This window comes from Tarenaya hassleriana, unplaced genomic scaffold (genome assembly GCF_000463585.1).
Source record: "Tarenaya hassleriana unplaced genomic scaffold, ASM46358v1 Cleome16, whole genome shotgun sequence".
NCBI lineage: Eukaryota > Viridiplantae > Streptophyta > Magnoliopsida > Brassicales > Cleomaceae > Tarenaya > Tarenaya hassleriana.
In genome coordinates, this window is record NW_010965019.1 from 1,685,461 (window position 1) to 1,706,061 (window position 20,601).

The window sequence follows — 20,601 nt, forward strand, 5'->3', positions numbered from 1 at the left end:
TTCCGATAGGTCGCCATTAAGGAATGCATTGGAGACATCAATATGATGCAAAAGCCAATTTTGTGCTGCAGCTAATGCTATCAGAAGGCGGACAGAAGACAGTTTAGCAACAGGGTTAAACGTATCAAAGTAGTCAATACCTGGCAGCTGCGAATAACCCTTCGCCACGAGCCGAGCTTTATGACGTTCAACTGTGCCATCCGGGTTGTACTTCACTTTGAATAGCCATTTACATCCGACAGCATGTTTGCCTTCCGGTAAGGAACAGATAGTCCAAGTTTGCGTTCGGTTTAACGCATCAAGCTCCATTTTCATTGCAGCCCTCCAGTGCTCATATTTAACTGCTTGGGTAAAAGAGGTGGGTGTGTTTTCTGTAGTGATAGAGAGTGTAAAGTTTTGATAATGAGGTGGAAGGTGTGAATAAGAAAGAAATTTGGATAAAGAATAAGGGTTTGAGTTTTTCTGTGGTGGTGGCTGGTTGTGTGTAAGATGATGACAATGGTAGTCTGATAGGTAAGCAGGTGGTCTAGTGACTCTGTGTGGTCGAACGTGTTCATCTGACATAGTTGGAAGGTTGGAAAGATGTTCTGTGGTAGGAACAGAACTAGGCAGAGGAGTTTGAGAAAGTGAAACATGGGAAGGTGGAGCTGGTATTTGTGACGATGGTGAAGGAGGGGTAGGTGGAGGAGATATTTGGATAGTGGAAGGGGTATTATAGAAGTAGTGGGGTGATATTGCAGGATTGAAAAAGTCCACAGAAACGGGATCAACAGGTTTGTCTTTAAAGGGAAAGACATTCTCATGGAATGTTACATTACGGGAAACGAAAATGGTTTGAGTTTGTATATCAAGCACTCGATAGCCCTTGGTACCAGTGGGGTAACCAAGAAACACTGAAGGTCTGGCACGGGGAGTGAATTTGTGTCTGTCTTTAGGGATTGTTGAAGCAAAACAGAGGCAACCGAAAACTCGAAAATGAGAGTAGGCAGGCTTTGTTTTCTGTAACAATTCATAAGGGGATTTGAATTGTAAAATGGAGGAAGGGGTACGGTTTATGAGATATATAGCAGTGGTAACGCAGTCGCCCCAATAACAAAGAGGGATATTGGATTGAAAGAGCAAGGATCGAGCGACGTTTAAAATATGTTGGTGTTTGCGCTCCACAACCGAGTTTTGTTGTGGAGTGTAAGGGCATGAAAAGTAATGAAAAATTCCTTTTTGTGTGAGTAGATCCGAGAATAAAAGTTCAGGGGCATGGTCTGATCTTATGGCTTTGACAGTGGATTGATATTGTGTTTCGACCATGGTTAAAAAGGCAGGAAAAAGAAAAGAAACGTCGCTCTTTGATTTCATTAAGTATAGCCAGGTAACCCTGGTACAATCATCTACTAAAGTAAAGAAGTACTTATGCCCATTGATGGTTGGGACATGGAAAGGACCCCATACATCGATATGGACTAATGCAAAAGGGACTTTAGACATATGAGGTGTAGAAGGAAAAGGCAGACTGCGTTGTTTAGCTATAGGACAGACTTGGCATTGCAGGGTATTGGCCTTTACTGGTGAAAATTCCAGATCAGAATTGCCGCCAACAGGCTTGATTCTGATAGAGGACGGATGACCAAACCGGAAGTGCCAAATGTCTGGGTTGGTAATCATGGATGCTGTACAGAGTGGGGACGAAACAGAGCGAGATGCAGCATGAGGAAGTTGCATATCGAGTATATATAGATTGTGGACTTGATCACTCTTCCCAATCGTCAAGTCCCGAATAGGGTCCTGAATAAGGTAAGAGTTATGAGAAAATAGGACTGTATAAGATGATGCTTTGGTGAGTGCACTGATACTAATGAGATTGAAACAAAATGATGGCACAAAGAGAACTGAGGACAAAATGAGTTGAGGAGAGATATTTACCGTGCCAGAGTAAGATACCGGTATGAGAGAGCCATTTGGAAGGGTTATATTAACAGATGGTATAGAGTATATGTCAGAGAACAACGTTCGATCACAACAAATGTGACTAGACGCACCAGTGTCTAGGATCCAGAGTGTAGAGGTGTTTGGTATGGTGGGCTGTATAATAGAAAGAATAGGAATGAGGTTCGAAAAAATACCTGGCGAGAGTTGGGTGTTGGAGGTGGTAGCAGCCAAATCAGAGTCACAGAGAGAGCTACGCAGACCTTGGAGCTGGGTGATAAACTGAGCAATCAGGGACTGGGTCTGTTCCAAAGCCGAACGACTAGGGTCTGGGGCAGCAACAGCAAGGTCTGCAACATCAGATGTAACAGATGGACTGGCAATCATATTAACGTGTTTGCTTGGTGTCTCAGAGTTGAACACCCGTGGTTTGCCAGAAAAAGAGTTCTTCGGAGTCCAAGGCGGGTGGCCTAGTGTGGACGAGCCCCTATGGGTAGGGGGGTATCCATGTAGTTTGTAACACTTGCTTGCTAAGTGTCCGACCATGCCGCAATGTGAACATGTGGGTCGAGGGCGAATCTGGGGCGTTGGAAGCAGGGGACGACTGCGAGAAGGCTGAAGTGTGGAACCGATGTGGAAAGCCGCAGCATCGGAACCTCCAGGGAGGGTGAGACGCTGTTGTTCTTCCTGTGAGACCAGGTTGAAAGCTCGGGAGAGGTCAGGCAGCGGGTCAATCATGAGTATTTGCCTTCTGGCCGGAGAATACGAGTCGTTTAACCTCATCAAGAAGTTAACGACATGTCGGCGTTCCATCAGGTCTAACCAACGTCCACCAAGATCACATGAGCAATTACCGCAGGTGCAAGCAGGGAATGGTTCGTGATTTTTCAGCTCCTCCCACAGAGATGTGAGTTTGGTGAAGTAGGTGTTCAGATCCAAAGCACCTTGGTGGAGGGAGTCAAGCTGGTGCTGGATGTTGTAGAGTTTGGTGGCGGTCTTTTGTTTGAAGCGTATTTCCAGGTTCTTCCAAACTTTGGCAGCATCATCAAGATACACAATAAGGCTGGCGATTTCTGGGGAAACAGCGTTTGTAAGCCATGTTAGAACAAGGGCATTACAACGGTCCCAAGATCCAGAATCGACATGAGCATCAGCGGGTTTAGAGACAGTTCCTAGGACAAAACCTAGTTTGTTCTTTGCCAAGAGAGCTTTGGTAACAGCTCTAGACCATACATTATAGTTGGATTCACCAACTAATTTGTCGGAAACAAGTATGAGGCTGGAAGAATCAGCCGCATGGAGGTAAAGAGGGTTGGCATATGGATCTGTTTGGGACAAGGTGGGTGAGTTGGCTGTAACAGAGCCTGAAGAGTTCGGTGTTTCTGGGATGATTTCTGGGATAGAGGTCATGGTTAGGGTTTGGAAAAAGAAGAACAGAAGGGTGAGTAGAGGTCGGATCTGGAAAAAAAAAGAAGGTAGGATGTGTTTGGATGAAGAAAAAAAACGGAAGGGAAAAGGAAGATCAGAGGATCATCTGCTCTGATACCATAATGCAACCTGGAAAATAGCTCGAAGGAAGAACTTTCAAGATGGAAGAGAACGAAGAATTTCTGAAAGAGATTACTGTAGTCTCTATCCCTTAAACGTCTGTACAAGAGTGTATTTATAAAATACAACTAAGGACTAAAAGAATAAATAATGAAAATACAAAGGATCAAAAAATAACAAACCCTGCTACAATGTCGGCTAACCTCCTTACACCTCCAATACGCCCATGTACTCAGGTCTCTGTCCAGTACAGTCCTTTTCCACCTGTTTGCTTTTCCATTGCATAAAACAATCCGTTCAGGCATCCATTTGATACTTAGATGTTCGGTTTTTGGCAAGAACGGATTCTTGAACACACGGGCATTGTCTCCATGGTTGAAGCTCTGTATGCCTGAAACTTGAATCCAGTCAGTTTTATTTGTGATCGATATGCATAGTGAAATGTGGTATCCTTTTTTTTTGTGTACTCAGTGATTGAAATCTCCAGAATTGAAGTTTGAGAGGTGAAGGTGAAACGCAGCAAGAATGGATCATTTCCACCATTATCGAATGTTTTCTTCTTGGTGTTTGGTTTTTCTTCTGATGGAATCAGCAGCTCATGCCATGTTTAATCAGTTTTCAAGTTCTTGTCTGACGTTTACAATGCAATGTTCTGTATGGACTCGACCACCCCCAAGAGACAAGATGTCCAAAGATGCAATTATATCTCAAATGAGTTGGCGTTTTCATGGTTGTTCTTGGACATTTTGGCAAATGCTTACCGGTTCTTGAAGAGATCGGCCCAACAAAAAACATGCAATCTGATGGTTCTTGAAGAGGTGGCGCCATGGAAAGCTCCCGAAGCTTTCTTTTTTTTCGATTAAAGAAATAGATTGAGCATGTGAACTTAATTTTCTGTAAAAAGATTGATTTTATGTTTAACCAAGATGAAGCTCCGACTCGATCTGTGATATATACGTCAACGACGTGCGTGCATGAACTAATACACCAAACAAAAAAAGTAGATATCATATCCAATCATAACAGTAAAACATAGGATTCGGTCGGACCAAATAATTATAGAAGAAAAACAACACCCAATGACGGCAACGAGCCATTCAAGAAATCACAGTACCATCTCTCCAACTCTTGCTTTCCAGATTCACTCACTCCTCTGCTTTCTCCTCTGCCACTTCGGCGGCAGTGGCCGGAGATTCCTCCTCCGCCTTCTCCTCCGCCGCTGGAACTTCTTTCTCCGTCTTCTTCTCTTCTTCTTCTTCTTTAGCCTCCTCGGTGGTCACCACCTCCTCTGTTTCCTCTGCTGCTGGTTCCTCTGTCTCCTTGGCCTCTTCTACGACAATTTCTTTGGCCGTTTCTTCCGCAGGAGCTTCCACCCCCGTCTCCTCGGTTGCGGCGTCGGCTGGATCCTCCGCTGCCGGAACCTCCTCGACCTTTTCCGTGACCTCGGGATCTGCCGGTGCTGGAATCACTTGCTCAACCTGCAGGAAAACACGCCATCACGCGTTGATCAAAAGAACTTTAGAAATCAAAACGTCTTGCAGTTTCCTATCATATAAAACGTCATGTAGTTTATATTTGATGGAACGAAACGGACTGATGTTTTGATCCCTTGGTCTGATTTGATCACAAAATGAATGGATCAAGGCAAAGAAAGATATATGATTGTGTATATACATACATATATATATATATATATAATTAGATCTTTTAAATGTATAATCTGCCCATTAGGAAAATTTTAATCGGATTTAAAAGATAGACTTATAGAAATCAACAAGATTGGTAAGCACCTCAGCGGTCGCCATTTGGAGAGGAACTTAATAAGCAAAAGAGGAAATGGAATTTAAATAAAAGAAGAGACGTTTGCTTTGTTGTTTCTGAGTGAAGAGATTTTGATCAAATATTTATAGGAGAAACATATGCATCATTATAGTTCTTTACTATTATTTTTTATTTTATGCACAATTTGACACCTCACGCCATTATTCGGTCTAGTTGTAAATTCTTTATCTTTATTTTTTTTGTGAATTATTAATATAATTATTATTTGAATCTTTAGATAGAATATTGTCAATAGAAAGTTGGGGACTAGGGTCGGTCGATATTAGGGTTTTGGATATAGTTGGAGTTAGAGATGGACTTGTCGTTTATTCTACAAAGATTTTATGTTATATTGCAATTAATTTTAACGGTATGTTTATAGATCACCTCAAAGTTTTTTAAGATAAAATTTGAAGAACTATATAATTGATCTATGAGAATATTATCCATTAAAATGAACATTAACACATAAAAAAGTTAAGAAAAAAATGTTATATGGAGTGATCATTCTTTTATAAATCTACAATTCTGTGAAATATGTTTCAGCAATTCAAAGTGAATAAATCACATTTGTCCGGAAAAGATAATGCAGTTTTCACTATTAAAGTCAAAGTTAATCAATATTGGAATCGAATCGGATGAAAATTTTGATACCGTCGAATCAAATCAAACGTACGAAAATTATAAGTGTTAATATTTTTAGAAAACTGAATATTTCAAAACCAAATTGAATATTAAAAATTCAAAAAAATTTAAAATTATTAATAAATATATATTTTTCTTAATAAAAACCTAAATCAAATGCAAACAAACTAAAACCAAATCAAATCGATTATAATATAATAACTATAATATAATAACTGGTTATTATGTATTTTTCTAAAATAGAATAATTTATACCGAACAAATACAGCAATAAAACTCAAATATCGAAATTATGAGATGTGGGACCGAACAAGGAGGTAAAGATCATCATGTGGGACCCATGCTGACGTGGTGACGTGCCTGATTCTCTGACCCTTATATGGTGGGTTCCACTCGAGTGTGCACCAGGTAGGACTCCATGTGGAGTGGCCCACATGCCATCCTAGTGATTTGCCACGCGTTTCCCTTTCCATCCAAATTATTAGAGTTATGAACCCTAACGTTTATCTTATAATTTTTTTAGCTATATATCTACTACTTCTTTCAGGAAATTTTGTTTATTGTGAACTTTTATCTCTGTAAAAGTCTTTGTTTTAATTTATAATATATTTATATATCCCAATAAATTAAGGAAAACCACGACAGTATAGTGTTTTTCTACCGATTAAGGATTAATCTTATTCCCTATATTTAAATTGAAATCTTATACTATCTATAAAACATTTAATAAAAACTAATGGTTTATTATTAGTTTAATCGGTTGGACCGGGTTGGTAGAAGATGTAAACTATCATGATTAGTCTAGATTCGATTATTATATAAATATTTTATTGGGATAGATGACATAATGTGATGGTAAAATATTTTTTTTGGTATAAAATATATAAAATTTAATATACATATATATATATATATATATGATAATTCACATTCAGAATTATATATACCCGACATTATAATCATTCTATTAAATGTATTAACCAGTCGAGATACTTAACCTTCAAAATTTGGCTTGAAAATATAAAAATGTAAGACTAATTAATTCTCTCATCAAAATTCAATGTTTATACTTTATATTCTTATTTTTCTTGACATAATGTGATGGTAAAGGTAGGACAGAGAAAAGCAGATAAAAGTATGGACGGCTGAAAATGGCCCCCATGAAGTTGGGTCCCACTTGAATCCACACATTTTCTATATTCCTTTACAAGGTAAACACTAAGATTCTATATATTTTCTAAAATCCTCTTAAAATACTATAATCTATCTTAATTTCTCTAATTCTATTGTTTCAATTTATTGCCATATATATATATTATAGAATAATTGAATCTTTTTAAACAATAATTTATCATTTGTAACTAATACCTTTTTTTAAATGAAATAAGGCTGCCTTGCTCTTTTCTGTTCCACCGTAACTTTATTTCATAAACTATTATTTCTTTAGATCGCGATAAAAAAATATTGAAATAATTCAAAGTTTGGAGTGGGGTCCGATTTTATGATATGTAACGCATTTTAAAGACCCATGACATGAACACGTGTCATGTTAAAGTCGGACATACCGGATACTGTATTTATTTCTGTACCGTTGATCCCGGTGCTGATTCAGATCTGTGAGCATATTTCCACGTGTCAGAATATATGTGGTCAAATACAACGAATATAGGTCCCACTATGAGGTGTAAGCTTTATCTGGTCCCACTGGAATTTTTCGAATGATCAAGCCTTCGGCGACAGAATCCCATAATAGTTTTTTAAATTATTTATTGTTGTCTTGATTTAAAATACGCATTTATAAATAAGTTTTAAAATTATACATTGTTGTTTTGCATATATAAACACCATTTTATAGTGATATCATACATTCTTTGAAATATAAAGCTCTTTCGGTTGCTTATATGGAAATTGCATTGATGAGATCATATGTGGTCAAGATGTGAATATAATAAGTAGGATGTCAATAAAACCCGAAATCTGAAATCCGGTCTGAAATCCATCCCAAAAATTAAAGGTTTGTACCTAATAATATAGACCCAATAAATAAATAGATGAACCGGTTCAATCTGAAAAAATTCAGGCTCGAATCGAATTCAGTCCGAAACTCATCCGATCTGCCCATTTAACTCGAAGAAATTTAGATAATTAGATTTTTACTTTTATTTGAGATCTCATGTCACACAACAATGTATAAAAAAAATTTATTTTGTATTTTTTTTATATATTTATTTATATTTCAAAATATTTTGGTATATATATATTAAAATTATATATATATATATATATATATATATATTATTGAACGGTTTGATTAGATTTTAGTTTAATTTATATATATATATATATATATATATTATGAGTTTAACTTTGATTTTTAAGTTTCATCTCAATGTTTTTTATATATTTTAAAATTTACATGATTATTTTTTAGATTTAAATTTTTTTAATTATAATTGATACGGACGAAAATTTTGTTATTGTTGTTTTTCTAAAAAAATTGTTAAATTGGGAAAATCGCCATAAAAACCTTGTACTCTTCCCAGGTCAACGAAAAAACCCTGTACTTTTTTGCTTACCAATTAAACCCTATACTTGGTATGATTAACCAAAAAAACCCCAAACTTGTTAATAATTCACCGAAAACCCCCGGTGCCTGCAAAGATCTCTATTTTATATATATATATAATATATATATATATATATATATATATATATATTATTGAACGGTTTGATTAAATTTTTGTTTGATATATATATATATAATTATTTTATAAGTTTAACTTTGATTTTTAAGTTTTATCTCAATTTTTTATATACTTTTTATTGTACAGAATATCTTTTTTATTATATATATATATATATATATTAAAAATATTAGATAATTTATATATTTAAAAAATTACATGATTATTTTTTAGATTTAAAATTTTTTAATTGTAATTGATAAAGACGAAAATTTGCTATTGCTGATTTTTTTTTAAAATAATTGCTAAATAACTTAACATTATTATTATTATTATTATTATTATTATTATTATTATTATTATTATTATTATACACTAATAATTATTTTTTATTAAATAGAAAAAAATTCAAAACATTATCCGAATATGCCCGAAATCCTATAGAGGTGGACTCCAGACCACCGATCATTGGCCCGAACAATAAATGGATGGGTTAGTCCGATCCAAAAAAATTTAAACCGAATTAAATCTGACCCGAACCCGATCCACCATGTCCATTTTACACCCCTAATAATAAGATAGGAAAAAAAAGATAAAAAAATAAAAAAAATGGTTAAAATGCCCATTCTAATTTATTTTTAAAAAAAAACTTTAATATACATATTATATATATAATTTTTTTTATATCTTAGTAGTACAACAAAGTAGATCACAGTCAAATTAGTTTTCTTAATTAATCTACAGAAAGTGTGTTATATTTCCGTTTCCCTTCTAAAGTTTGTATATAATTTAGTGTGTTATATTTCCGTTTCCCTTCTAAAGTTTGTATATAATTTAGGGGGAAAATTAGTTATTTACACGTCAAAACTTATTTTATATATATATCAATTAAAAAAATTAGGAACATAATATGAGTAAATATTCGTGTAGATATACATAGTAAACTACCCTTAATAATAAGATTCCAAATTTTTTAATTGATCATTTTAAGTTATTAGAATCAAAAGATTTGTTTTAGTATCATTTTCAATTTAAAAACAAAAACAAAAACCAACTCCGACCCAAAACTTTAAACCACTATAGGGTACGGTCCAGACCAAAGCCACGGGCCATTACTGTGCTTATATAGATGGGCCTTTAAGGATCCTTAATACGATTGGTGAAATTTGCTATGAGCTCCATTTTATAGATTTGTTTAGGTTCATTGATAAATTGCTAAATCATCCAATCCATTAACACCTTTACAGATTTCATCTATTAGAGCCGTACGAATTATCTCACAATGAAAACATTCAATTTCACTTGTTTTTTCGTCGGGAAAAAAAATATTCCTCACGGTTCAATATAAGCTAAACTATGAACATTATTATATATTGGCAAAACAAACTCTAATAAAGCAATTACACGAAAATACATTACAAGGAATTTTAAAATCTGTATGAGTTATTATTATATAATTTGTGCAAATTTAGTAAATTTACATGAAAATTTTAAGGATCACCACATATGACCGTTTCATCTAATTCACTCCATTTTTGTAACGTCCATTTATTCCTCAACAAAAAAACACCAATTCTATCTCCCTCTCTTCCCCTTTTGTTGTCATTTTCCCTAGTTTTTTGCCCTTTCAACGTTTCTTGCATCTCCTCGATCTTTTTTTTTTAAATCTCCATTAACAGTATAATTTAGATCTCTTTCGTGAAAAATCTCATATTACCGCCTCCCATCAACCAAATCGATCTCAAGAATTCGTGAATTGGACGAGTTTTAAGATCTTTGATATAAAAAGAGAGAGGAGAAGATGGGTTTGATAGATGAAGAGAAAAGAGAGGTTTCGGGGGAGAAAGAGAACAATGAGGGCATGGGGCATGGAATTAGCAGAAAGAACAGCGAGAGCTCCATTTCTGCTCATGAGAATGACGATGAAGAAGATGATGATGTCAAGAAGATTGAACTCGGTCCCATGATTGCACTCAAGGAACAGCTTGAGAAAGACAAGGTCCTCTCTCTCTCTCTCCCCAGATTTATATTTGGGTTACCATTACATATATATGTATATATATATGTCGATATAAATGATGATCTTAATTGGATCGAAGTTTTAGGGTTTGTTAATTTGGCTTGATTTCTTTTGTGTCAAGGCACCCGCGTTTGCATCTTTCCAATAGTAGTATTAGAAGAATCTCTCTCTCTCTCTCTCCCTTTAATGAGTTAATTATAACAGGGAATCTTAAAAACGTGTACACAAATTTGCAATTACAACAGATAATCTTTTCATATTCATCACGAATCATGTGATTTGATCCTAATCAAGGTGAAGAGATCTATCTTAACCAATACCAAGAAATATTGTGGGTTGGTTATAAACAAATTCGATTCCGTAACCCTTTTTCTCATTTTATTTTTGTAATTAACGAATGGATCTTTCCAGGATGATGAAAGCTTAAGGAGATGGAAAGAACAGCTTCTTGGGACCGTGGATCTCAACGATGTCGGAGGTAAAACCGAAGTCCAAACCAAATATTATGACTGTGGTGAAACCCTAGTTTTTCTTTTCTTGGAATATGTTTGCTAGCTTAAGGGATGGTATAAAAAGGAACCTATATATATCATTTCAAAGAGTAATTTGCGAATATATCAAATATAGTTTGAGAGTTTTAATCTATCGATAATATGTGATGCTTTGATACACAGAAACACCTGATCCGGTGGTGAAGATCTTAAACCTGGCGATAAGATCGCCGGAGAGAGACGACATCGTTTTGACAATCCCAGAAGATGGAAACCCTAAGGGGTTATGGTTCACACTGAAGGAAGGATCAAAGTACACACTCATCTTCACCTTCCGTGTCACCAACAACATTGTCTCCGGCCTCCGGTACCACAACACTGTCTGGAAGACCGGCGTCAAGGGTATTTTCGTCTTTCACTTCTCCCCTGACCGGATCATTCCTTTTGAAGATCTGTATACGAAATCAAAATGTTTTGTTTTTCTTTGGTCTTGTGGGGGACGCAGTGGATAGTACAAAGGAGATGTTAGGGACGTTCAGTCCTCAAGCTGAGCCTTACATTCATGAGATACCCGAGGAAACGACGCCGTCCGGTATGTTTGCGAGAGGGTCCTATTCCGCAAGAACCAAGGTAATTAAATGATCCATAAACTAATTAATTTACCTAATCTTATATATTAGCTGTTAAATTGTTTGTGAAAAGTTAATAATTAAACCCTCTCATCCTTCACAATTAATTCTTTTGGTTTTTCTTTAATTTATACCCCCTCTATTTCTAAATAATTGACTTTATAACTTTTTTCAAGAAACTATTGAAATATAATTAATACTCATTTAATTTATTGGAATTGGTTAGTTTTAATTAAGGGTAAAATTGGGAATTATTTTAAAAAAATTACCTATAAAACCTAAAATGACATCTAGTAACAAAAAATTATTATCAATAACAAATATTAAGAAATGGAATGGAGGGAGTAGCATCATAGTCTATTGGGTATTTTATGTTCTCGTTGTAGTTCGATAGATATGTGAGAAGATTGTTATTACTAACTAATGATGGCTGTTATTATAGATCAAGATTCACAACCTAAAAATCCTTGTTATCTAATTCGAATGTCTAAAAAATAAAAAACAAAATCAAATATAAATAAATAATAATATATTAAGTGACTATTAGAATCTTTTTAAATTTTCTACATATATATTTCTCCCAATGAACTAGTGATTTACGGATTAATTTATTTTTTTCAGTTCGTCGATGACGATAACAAGTGCTACTTGGAGATCAACTACACCTTCGACATCCGCAAGAATTGGCACTGATCCGTTGAATTTAATATGAAAATTAAAAGAGAGTATTATATCATTTACTATTTAATTTTGGTTCCGATTATGTTTATGGATTAATTAATTTTACATGCAGTACGTACGTAGTACAACAACTCGAGGGCATAAGATTCCGAGAGAATCTGCTGCCGATGGAGTTTTGGACCGACCGAATTTCCATTCTTGATTTCTTGGGTGTCATGTTGATTTTGCAGACTACTAGATATCCTATGTTATTTAGTTTCTAATTTCGTGCATGAATAAAGATCTTGTTCGAGTTTTTGATCGTTTTTCTCGACATGCCATGGCTTTTTTTTTAACCGGACATGTCGTGATTTTCTTTTATATATAGGAGATTTTAAATACGTTAGAGAAATCAAATGAAAGACGTGATTTCGAAGTGTATGTATACATACATATATATATATATATGTATGTATGTATGTATGTATGTATGTAAGAAAGATGGCATTTAAAGAAATTGTGCATACCGAGACATCTCAGATTTCCAACGGCAATGAATGAGTCCGACTTAAATGCGTCTACATGCACCACCTAATTCTACTTCGTCGTCATTTCGTAATTAAAAAAAGAAAAATATTAGACAAAACACGATCATTATACGTTATACAAAACTAATTTCATTCTTTTAGTTCGATCGACCGTATTGTCACGTAGACGCCGTAAAGATAACAAGACGCTATTTATCATCTACGTGGACATGCAAAATCTCTCTCTCTCTCTCTCTCTCTCTCTTTCGTGTATAAATAGCTCCAACTCTCACAAAACCCTAGCCAGAACTAGTGAAAATGAAGACACAAAACCTCTCTCTCATACTCTGTCTCCTCACTCTCCTATCAATCTCAATCTCCGCCGCCACAGCTGCCTCCGGTTGCAACCGCAATCGCAACCGTAGCCGCAACAGCAACAGCTGCAAAACCTGCGTTTCGGAGCAGCTGAATTACGGCTGGCCCAAGTGCGTTCCGCTGCTACGCTGCATGGCTCGGTGCCTTTGGGGAGGTGGGTCCCAGAGGAAATGCACCGCGACTTGCGGTTGCGACGCTGCCGCTGCGGTCAAGCCGTCGCTTTCCGACTGCAAGCGTTGCGTTTCGAGGTGCAAGTGTAGTTGTATTGCTTAGAATTTGATTGGTCATGAGTGTTGTGTATGTATCAACCCGTTCGTTATATATGAATAAACATGTAATAAGAGTGTTTAGTATAAAGTTTCTGACTACGCATGCTATATATTTCACTTACTTGAAAATCGCTTCAAATCTCCAGAATTTAAATCAAATATAAATCATATGTTTTATTTAGCCAAGTCATAAATCTAATTTTCTCTCTCTCTCTCTCTCTCTCTCTTTCGTGTATAAATAGCTCCAACTCTCACAAAACCCTAGCCAGAACTAGTGAAAATGAAGACACAAAACCTCTCTCTCATACTCTGTCTCCTCACTCTCCTATCAATCTCAATCTCCGCCGCCACAGCTGCCTCCGGTTGCAACCGCAATCGCACCCGTAGCCGCAACAGCAACAGCTGCAAAACCTGCGTTTCGGAGCAGCTGAATTACGGCTGCCCAAAGTGCGTTCCGCTGCTACGCTGCATGGCTCGGTGCCTTTGGGGAGGTGGGTCCCAGAGGAAATGCACCGCGACTTGCGGTTGCGACGCTGCCGCTGCGGTCAAGCCGTCGCTTTCCGACTGCAAGCGTTGCGTTTCGAGGTGCAAGTGTAGTTGTATTGCTTAGAATTTGATTGGTCATGAGTGTTGTGTATGTATCAACCCGTTCGTTATATATGAATAAACATGTAATAAGAGTGTTTAGTATAAAGTTTCTGACTACGCATGCTATATATTTCACTTACTTGAAAATCGCTTCAAATCTCCAGAATTTAAATCAAATATAAATCATATGTTTTATTTAGCCAAGTCATAAATCTAATTTTATTTTGGCTAAATTATTCTTGTCCTTGTTGATCTATAATTATGTTTTATGTGTATATGTATAAGAACTAATTTTTCGTAACTTACTTTTTTGCTATTGGATTTAACGAACTATATATTCCAGAAGTACCATTACTAATAAGCGGTTACACTAACATACAATTTTAGACATTATGAAGTAAAATACATGCAATGTTTGAGTTATTGTTACACATGCATGCATTGTTTATTTACATAGTGACAAGTATTTTTTTTCTTGACATTTTTCTTTTATTTTTTTTATAAAGGAAAATGTTACACATGCATGCATTGTTTAACTTACACATTTTTCTTTTACACTATCATACAATTTCTTTTATTTGCTAAAATTTGGCAGTTTTAAAGGAACGTAATGCAAGTGACAGATATGTTTTACATAAAATTTAGGTAATTTGAATTTATCAAATGTTGGTATATAAATCCACTATGAGTATGTATATGTAGTGATGTCAAACGAGTCGGTTCGGATCGTTTTTGGCTCGACTCATTAGACTCATATCGTTTCGGACTCAGTTCGTCATGTTCGTTTTCTAACGAGTCAAAAAGAACCTCGATTCAGGTCGCTCGCCAGTTTTTCGAGTTGAACGAGCCAATAAAACATATCTCAATAACATTTTCATATTTATACTTTGATTTTTATTTATTATTTTATATTATCACCATCATAGTAATTGAAATATTTAGAATATCACATGAGTATATATGAGAAGAAAGAAATACAAGTTATGTTAGAATTTTTTATATTATATATATACGATATGTAAATTAATAAATATGATATGTAAATTAAATGAGCAAAAAAATTATAACTCAACTCGCTTGTTTTCTGGCGAGTTACGAACCGGTTCGCGAGCCGAACTCGTTTTGACTCCCCTATGTATATGAACCAAAGCACATGCAATGTTTGGTTCATGGTCACGCATGCATTTTTGTAGTTATTGTTTTTTTTTTCTCAACTCATTTTCTTCTTCTTCGACTTAGCTCAGCGGTAAAACCATTTACCATCGGTAAAACCATTTACCATGTGATCTAAGATCGCGGGTTCGAATATGTCTTTACATAAAATGTAGATAAGACGGTCTAGTATATTCTCTTCCCCATCACCCCATTAGATGGAATACGAACTGGGTTGATCTTTTTTTTGTTGGTTACATTTAGTAGTTTTAAATGAAATTTGTACAAGTTTTAGACAAGTTTCAAAATACGTGCGATATGCGACCGACCGTTCTTTGGTGGTCCATTTCCACTCATTTATCATAATCACGTTGTATGAAGAAAAAAAAACATTTCAAATTTCGCCCGAAAGGTGAGAACCAATGCAACACACTAAACAGATCATATCCAATGAAATACAAGCCCAAGTAAATCATACTATTGTGGAATACACAATATTGAAACAGCTTATTCAACTCATATACCTGATTGCACATTTCATCATCATAATCCCCCACGATACCCGTTACTTCGGTTATCTTCCACTTCACAATCACTGCAAAATATATTTATATGAAGAGTTAAATATCCTATCGTTAATTAAATCTTTCAATACTGAACTTTGGAAATGCTTTTGGTTAATAAAAACAAACTGGCGGTTCTAAAGTACCTTGGCGGAAAGCTCGTCATGGCAGTGACGGCACAATTTTGCCGGTGCATTTTCCAAACCCAACATTATAACCATCACCCTACATTGGTTTTATCCACAATCAGACCCGGTTAAGGAAAATTCAGCCTAAACCGACATATACTCCTTTATTGAACAATCACCCTGAGTTCTATTTCAAGATGGGTTCAAGAGTTTTCGAAAGCTGAACTTTTACCTTGCACAAACCGGTGAAGATCACTTCATCCCCGTCTTCTAGAAACTTCCGAGATGTTCCGTTAAGCGAAAGAGGCTTCTGCCCGTTCCAAGTTAACTCAAGCAGACATCCGAGTGAACCTGGCTCCTGCCGTGATCAAAAGTCAAACAGAAGAATGGGTTATCGTGTTTTCATTGAAAGACTGGTTAATACAAAATGGCATTACTTACAGGTCCGCTAATGGTTCCGGTCCCAAAGAGATCTCCGGGCCGCAAGTTACAGCCGTTAACAGTATGGTGTGCGAGCTGCTGGGTTACGGTCCAATATCTGTCACATATGGTTCAAAGAAATCGATATGCATATTTAACGTTTAGTGATGGATGGATGGTACAAGCAAGTAAAGTCAGGGGAGACTTACAAGTTTTGGAAGTTGCTCCTTGTTACTACACAAGAATCGTCTTTCCCTGCAGGTCTAAGTTGAACCTGATAGGAATAACATGTCAATATTTTAATGAAGTTTGAGCCTTGAGACGCATCAGATAAAAGAGAGCAAGAGAAAGGATGGTGTATAATGAAAACCAAAATCGCCACGTATAATTGGACGCTACCTCTAAAGAAATATCGTAATTCACTGATGTTTTCTCGGCCAGATATGGCAATGGAGGTGGATCCTGTAATATCATAGAGAAAAAGACAATTATAACCACTTGATTCCAAGGTCTCAGGACAGTAAAACAAAGAATTTGATGCTTCAAGTATTTTACCTGCTTAGAAGCTTGGCGAGCAAAAGGTTCGAGAGCGTCTAGAGTAACAATCCAAGGGGAGATTGTAGTTCCTATGACACAAGAAAATATTTTACACAAATCTTAAGACTGACACATAGTTGAAGAGAATTAGCAATAAAATACTTCGTCAGTAGAAAGAGTAATTGAAATCATAGCACAAATTCTCCAATCCAAAGAGAGATTACAGCACAGATCTCACCAAAACTCTTCCCAAGGAAAGGCCCAAGAGGCACATACTCCCATGCCTGAATATCCCTAGCTGTATAACAAACCAACATTTCGAAGTTTCATAATTTCAGCCAAGCTTGATCAGGGAGAAGATGAGCCAGAGAAAATCAAGGTGTAAGGTGAGTACCACTCCAGTCATTCATAAGTACAAGACCAAATATATGATCAGCTGCGTTGTTAACATCGATGGGTTTGCCTAATTCATTTCCTGTCCCAACTACAGCAGCCTGCACAATTTGTGTCCATCAGGTGGTTAGGCTCACTCTCAAGCTTCCATTGGTTTTATGCTTAATTAACACCAAATAATGACTCAACCATGGATTTCGAGCTGAATCAGAAGCCAGAGAATCATGCCACCAGATGCTTACCATTTCGAGCTCGAAATCAAGCTTCTGTGAAGGTCCAAAATATGGAGTAGAGCTGCCTTGTGGATGGCCTTGACCTCTAAGAGAGCAAAAAGGCAATATGCATTTAGAATTAGAGCATGAAAACTCGCACACAAATAATAAGCATGGGGCTTGACAGGTATAATTTATTACTGCAAAAAATAGTAAACAAGCAACAGTGAATTCTCGGCCAACGATTGTCGGTGTGATCACAGCAGCTGGTAATGATACACGATCTCGGAAACAATAAACTTACCTCGGTCGAATAATGTCAGTTCCAGAGATGACAATAGATGATGCCCGTCCATGATATGCAATGGGAAGTTGAAACCTGAAAACATGGTAATGTTGTGTGAATGTTCATCATATCTAGCTTCATGATTTCCCCATTTCAGTTAAAAAAAAAGACAAAAAAATGTGATCTCAAAGTTACATGAACGCACCAATTTGGGTTTATTGGATTCTGAGGCCCACGAAATATAAGTCCGCAGTTCTTTGCGTGATGCATGGACGCAAAGAAGTCAGTATAGTCCCCAATCACCATAGGAAGAACCATTTCAACTTTACTCTGCAGACTCACACCAAAGTATTTAACATCGGTAACAAAACTTCAAACAATCTTCAATATTTCAGGAACAAATTTGCTCATATTACCATCTCATAAAAGGATTTTTTCCTCAATTCATCATTATCACGCAAGGTCGGTTCACCAGCTGCATCAAGACATACCAAACCAAAACCTTAATCCAAAAACTAAATTTCAACATTTCTTTTAGTAATATAAACGCCTCATAAGCTGATATAACACAGGAGAAAAAGTTAGGATCAAAACAAACAAACATGATAGGAGTTTCTGAAGTGTGGAACGAGCTTCTTTCCATGCAGGACGCCCCATAGCCAAAAACTTGTTCAGATTAGGCTGCAACCAGAACACATGAATATATGATTAATGACAAATTGAGCACAAATCAGATCATTATTATAGTTTGGTAACTATATAAAACCAATTAATTTTGGTTGAACAAATTTTAGTATCCATGAACAAGTACTCTCCAAAACGCACATTAAATGTCTTACACGCATAATTAGAGATTCACAGGATTATTTTGTTAATTTGAAAGATAATTTTAGTTTGTGCCACAGAATTCAGAACTTAGACGAACTTCTCCTGGCATTCGTACTTAACCATGGAGCAAGACGACCAGTTTTTCTTTTTGGTAGAAGCGAAACAATAAGATTCCAAACCAATGTACAATCACTGATCATATGGATCCAAAACACTATAAATACCACTCCTAGAAACAAATCTAGCACTACACATGGTTGAAATTCTACTCTCGAATCAAACAGGAAACATAACGAAAACGGTCCATACCTGAAGAAAACAATCGGAGTCTCTGAGTATCGGACCGTCGAAGAGTCCATCCCTAAAGATCTCGGAGAGGTCGAGGACGAAATCGCCGATTGCGACGCCGGGACGCGGCGACGAGCTCGGCTCCGGCTTGAACACGCCGTAAGGAAGGTTCTGGATCGGGAAGTGAGAGTCTGGTCGGACATCAACGAACGATTTCAGCAGAGCCATCAACGGCGACGGTAATTAGATCTCCGGCGAAGGCTTATCGGAGCTCTCCAGGAAATTTTGGTATGGTGATAGGAAACTCTTGATAGTTTATGCGGACTGACATTTGTAGGAGTGAAAGTGTTAGGTAAGTATTTGCGCTGCTAGTCCTTTAGATTTTTATATATTTCCAATTTCCCCCAAAACGTATAAATATTAATTAATCGACACGAAAATTTCACTAAACGAAGTTTAAAAATAAATACATTTCAATCCGCTCTCTAAGAAAAATTATATTGCGCATAAATAAATAAAACATAAATTAGAAATATTCAATATGATTTTGTACTTGAAGTGAGGCATATGTATCGATATTGGTCCAAACCAATTTAAATTTTTGATAAATTGTTGTTGTGGCTTGATAAAAAAAAAAGAATGTAACATATACGTAAGCAATAGTAACTATAAATAAAATCAAAATTCCCAAAGCTTTTATTTATATATATTTTTTAATTTCAAATATCTAAGTTTTATAAATGTGACTTCCGATCGTATTTCTAGTGAAAGTATCTTTGCATTTCATTTAGCTACAGTTTACGCAAAAAATTGTATTCACAAAAAGATTGTGTCACCTTGTATAAAGATTTAGTATCTTTTGAATGGAAAATACGTATATATATATATAAGTTACAAAACATTCGATAAGAAAAAATAAAAATACATAGAAATGTTGTTCCAAACACACAAGATACGTTAACGTTGCAGCCAAAAGAATATACCAATGTGCACTAATTCTCTCTCACAAAGACAACGCATTTTGCAGAAGTTCCCATGGTGGTGTTGATCGATCACTTTAAACTAGTAAGGAATATACGGCGGAGGAGGAGATGCGTACGAGACGCCGGGAATTGGTGGAAGCGGCGAGTCATCGTACGACGGCGGCGGAGGGGACGGCGGAGGTGGTGAAGAGTATGAGTACTCAGGTGGAGTCAATGGTGGTGGTGGTGATGGTGTTGGGTAATGGTGCTGGCTATGGTCTCGGTCGTGGCTCGGAGGAGGCTGTGGACCATGGCCTTCGTTGCAGCCACTCGACGGCGGTGGAGAATGGTATTCTGGTGGTGGGGTCTGGTTTTCCGGGGGGTGGTATTCGACCGGAGCCGGAGGAGGACTTTGTGTGGTGGGTGGGTAGTATTCCGGTGGTGGTGGTGAAGAGTATTCCACCGGAGGTGAAGAGTATACCGGCGGCGGTGGGCTTGAGTTTTCCGGTGGGTGGTACTCGACGGGAGGCGGCGGAGGAGGACTTTGTACGGTGGGTGGGTAGTATTCCGGCGGTGATGGTGAAGAGTATACCGGCGGTGGTGGGCTTGAGTTTTCCGGTGAGTGGTACTCGACCGGAGGCGGTGGAGGAGGAGG

At 36.6% G+C, this 20,601-nt stretch overlaps 6 protein-coding genes and 1 long non-coding RNA gene across 9 annotated transcripts in view; 3 read left to right on the forward strand and 4 right to left on the reverse strand.

Annotated features, from left to right (window-relative positions):
• Positions 1-1,324: 1,324 nt before the first annotated feature.
• Positions 1,325-3,330, reverse strand: LOC104809469. The gene is made up of 2 exons (XM_010535477.2): positions 2,118-3,330; positions 1,325-1,779 (listed from the first exon to the last, which is right to left on the reverse strand). Exons 1-2 carry the CDS (start codon positions 3,328-3,330, stop codon positions 1,745-1,747), a joined length of 1,248 nt encoding a protein of 415 aa, XP_010533779.1. The 3' UTR covers positions 1,325-1,744.
• A 425-nt stretch (positions 3,331-3,755) lies between these two features.
• On the forward strand, positions 3,756-4,597 carry LOC104809467. 2 transcript variants are annotated; one of them, XR_771178.1, is made up of 2 exons: positions 3,756-3,842; positions 3,940-4,597. It is a non-coding gene; the product is annotated as an uncharacterized LOC104809467 (long non-coding RNA). The 2 variants fall into 2 exon arrangements; XR_771177.1 differs by having other exon boundaries at positions 3,763-3,853.
• On the reverse strand, positions 4,452-5,368 carry LOC104809466 (major latex allergen Hev b 5-like). The gene is made up of 2 exons (XM_010535476.1): positions 5,259-5,368; positions 4,452-4,946 (listed from the first exon to the last, which is right to left on the reverse strand). Exons 1-2 carry the CDS (start codon positions 5,271-5,273, stop codon positions 4,614-4,616), a joined length of 348 nt encoding a protein of 115 aa, XP_010533778.1. The 5' UTR covers positions 5,274-5,368; the 3' UTR covers positions 4,452-4,613.
• Positions 5,369-10,217: 4,849 nt separating this feature from the next.
• On the forward strand, positions 10,218-12,737 carry LOC104809470 (rho GDP-dissociation inhibitor 1-like). The gene is made up of 5 exons (XM_010535478.1): positions 10,218-10,617; positions 11,050-11,116; positions 11,313-11,531; positions 11,635-11,759; positions 12,380-12,737. The coding sequence occupies exons 1-5, from the start codon at positions 10,420-10,422 to the stop codon at positions 12,449-12,451; spliced, it is 681 nt and encodes a 226-aa protein (XP_010533780.1). The 5' UTR covers positions 10,218-10,419; the 3' UTR covers positions 12,452-12,737.
• Positions 12,738-13,842: 1,105 nt separating this feature from the next.
• On the forward strand, positions 13,843-14,326 carry LOC104809471. The gene has a single exon (XM_010535479.2). The coding sequence runs from the start codon at positions 13,870-13,872 to the stop codon at positions 14,197-14,199; it is 330 nt and encodes a 109-aa protein (XP_010533781.1). The 5' UTR covers positions 13,843-13,869; the 3' UTR covers positions 14,200-14,326.
• A 1,383-nt stretch (positions 14,327-15,709) lies between these two features.
• Positions 15,710-19,295, reverse strand: LOC104809472 (fumarylacetoacetase). The gene is made up of 15 exons (XM_010535481.2): positions 19,006-19,295; positions 18,471-18,549; positions 18,285-18,343; positions 18,074-18,198; positions 17,887-17,961; positions 17,613-17,688; positions 17,372-17,471; positions 17,216-17,275; positions 16,996-17,066; positions 16,840-16,902; positions 16,650-16,714; positions 16,462-16,558; positions 16,253-16,378; positions 16,039-16,117; positions 15,710-15,924 (listed from the first exon to the last, which is right to left on the reverse strand). Exons 1-14 carry the CDS (start codon positions 19,210-19,212, stop codon positions 16,055-16,057), a joined length of 1,266 nt encoding a protein of 421 aa, XP_010533783.1. The 5' UTR covers positions 19,213-19,295; the 3' UTR covers positions 15,710-15,924; positions 16,039-16,054.
• A 553-nt stretch (positions 19,296-19,848) lies between these two features.
• Positions 19,849-20,601, reverse strand: part of LOC104809473 (leucine-rich repeat extensin-like protein 2) — a 3,130-nt gene continuing 2,377 nt past the window's right edge. Inside the window, exon 2 of one of the 2 annotated variants that reach the window (XM_010535482.1) lies at positions 19,849-20,601. In XM_010535482.1, the coding sequence (XP_010533784.1) occupies positions 20,047-20,601 (555 nt within the window). In that variant the 3' untranslated portion in view covers positions 19,849-20,046. The other variant, XM_010535483.2, reaches the window with a different exon arrangement.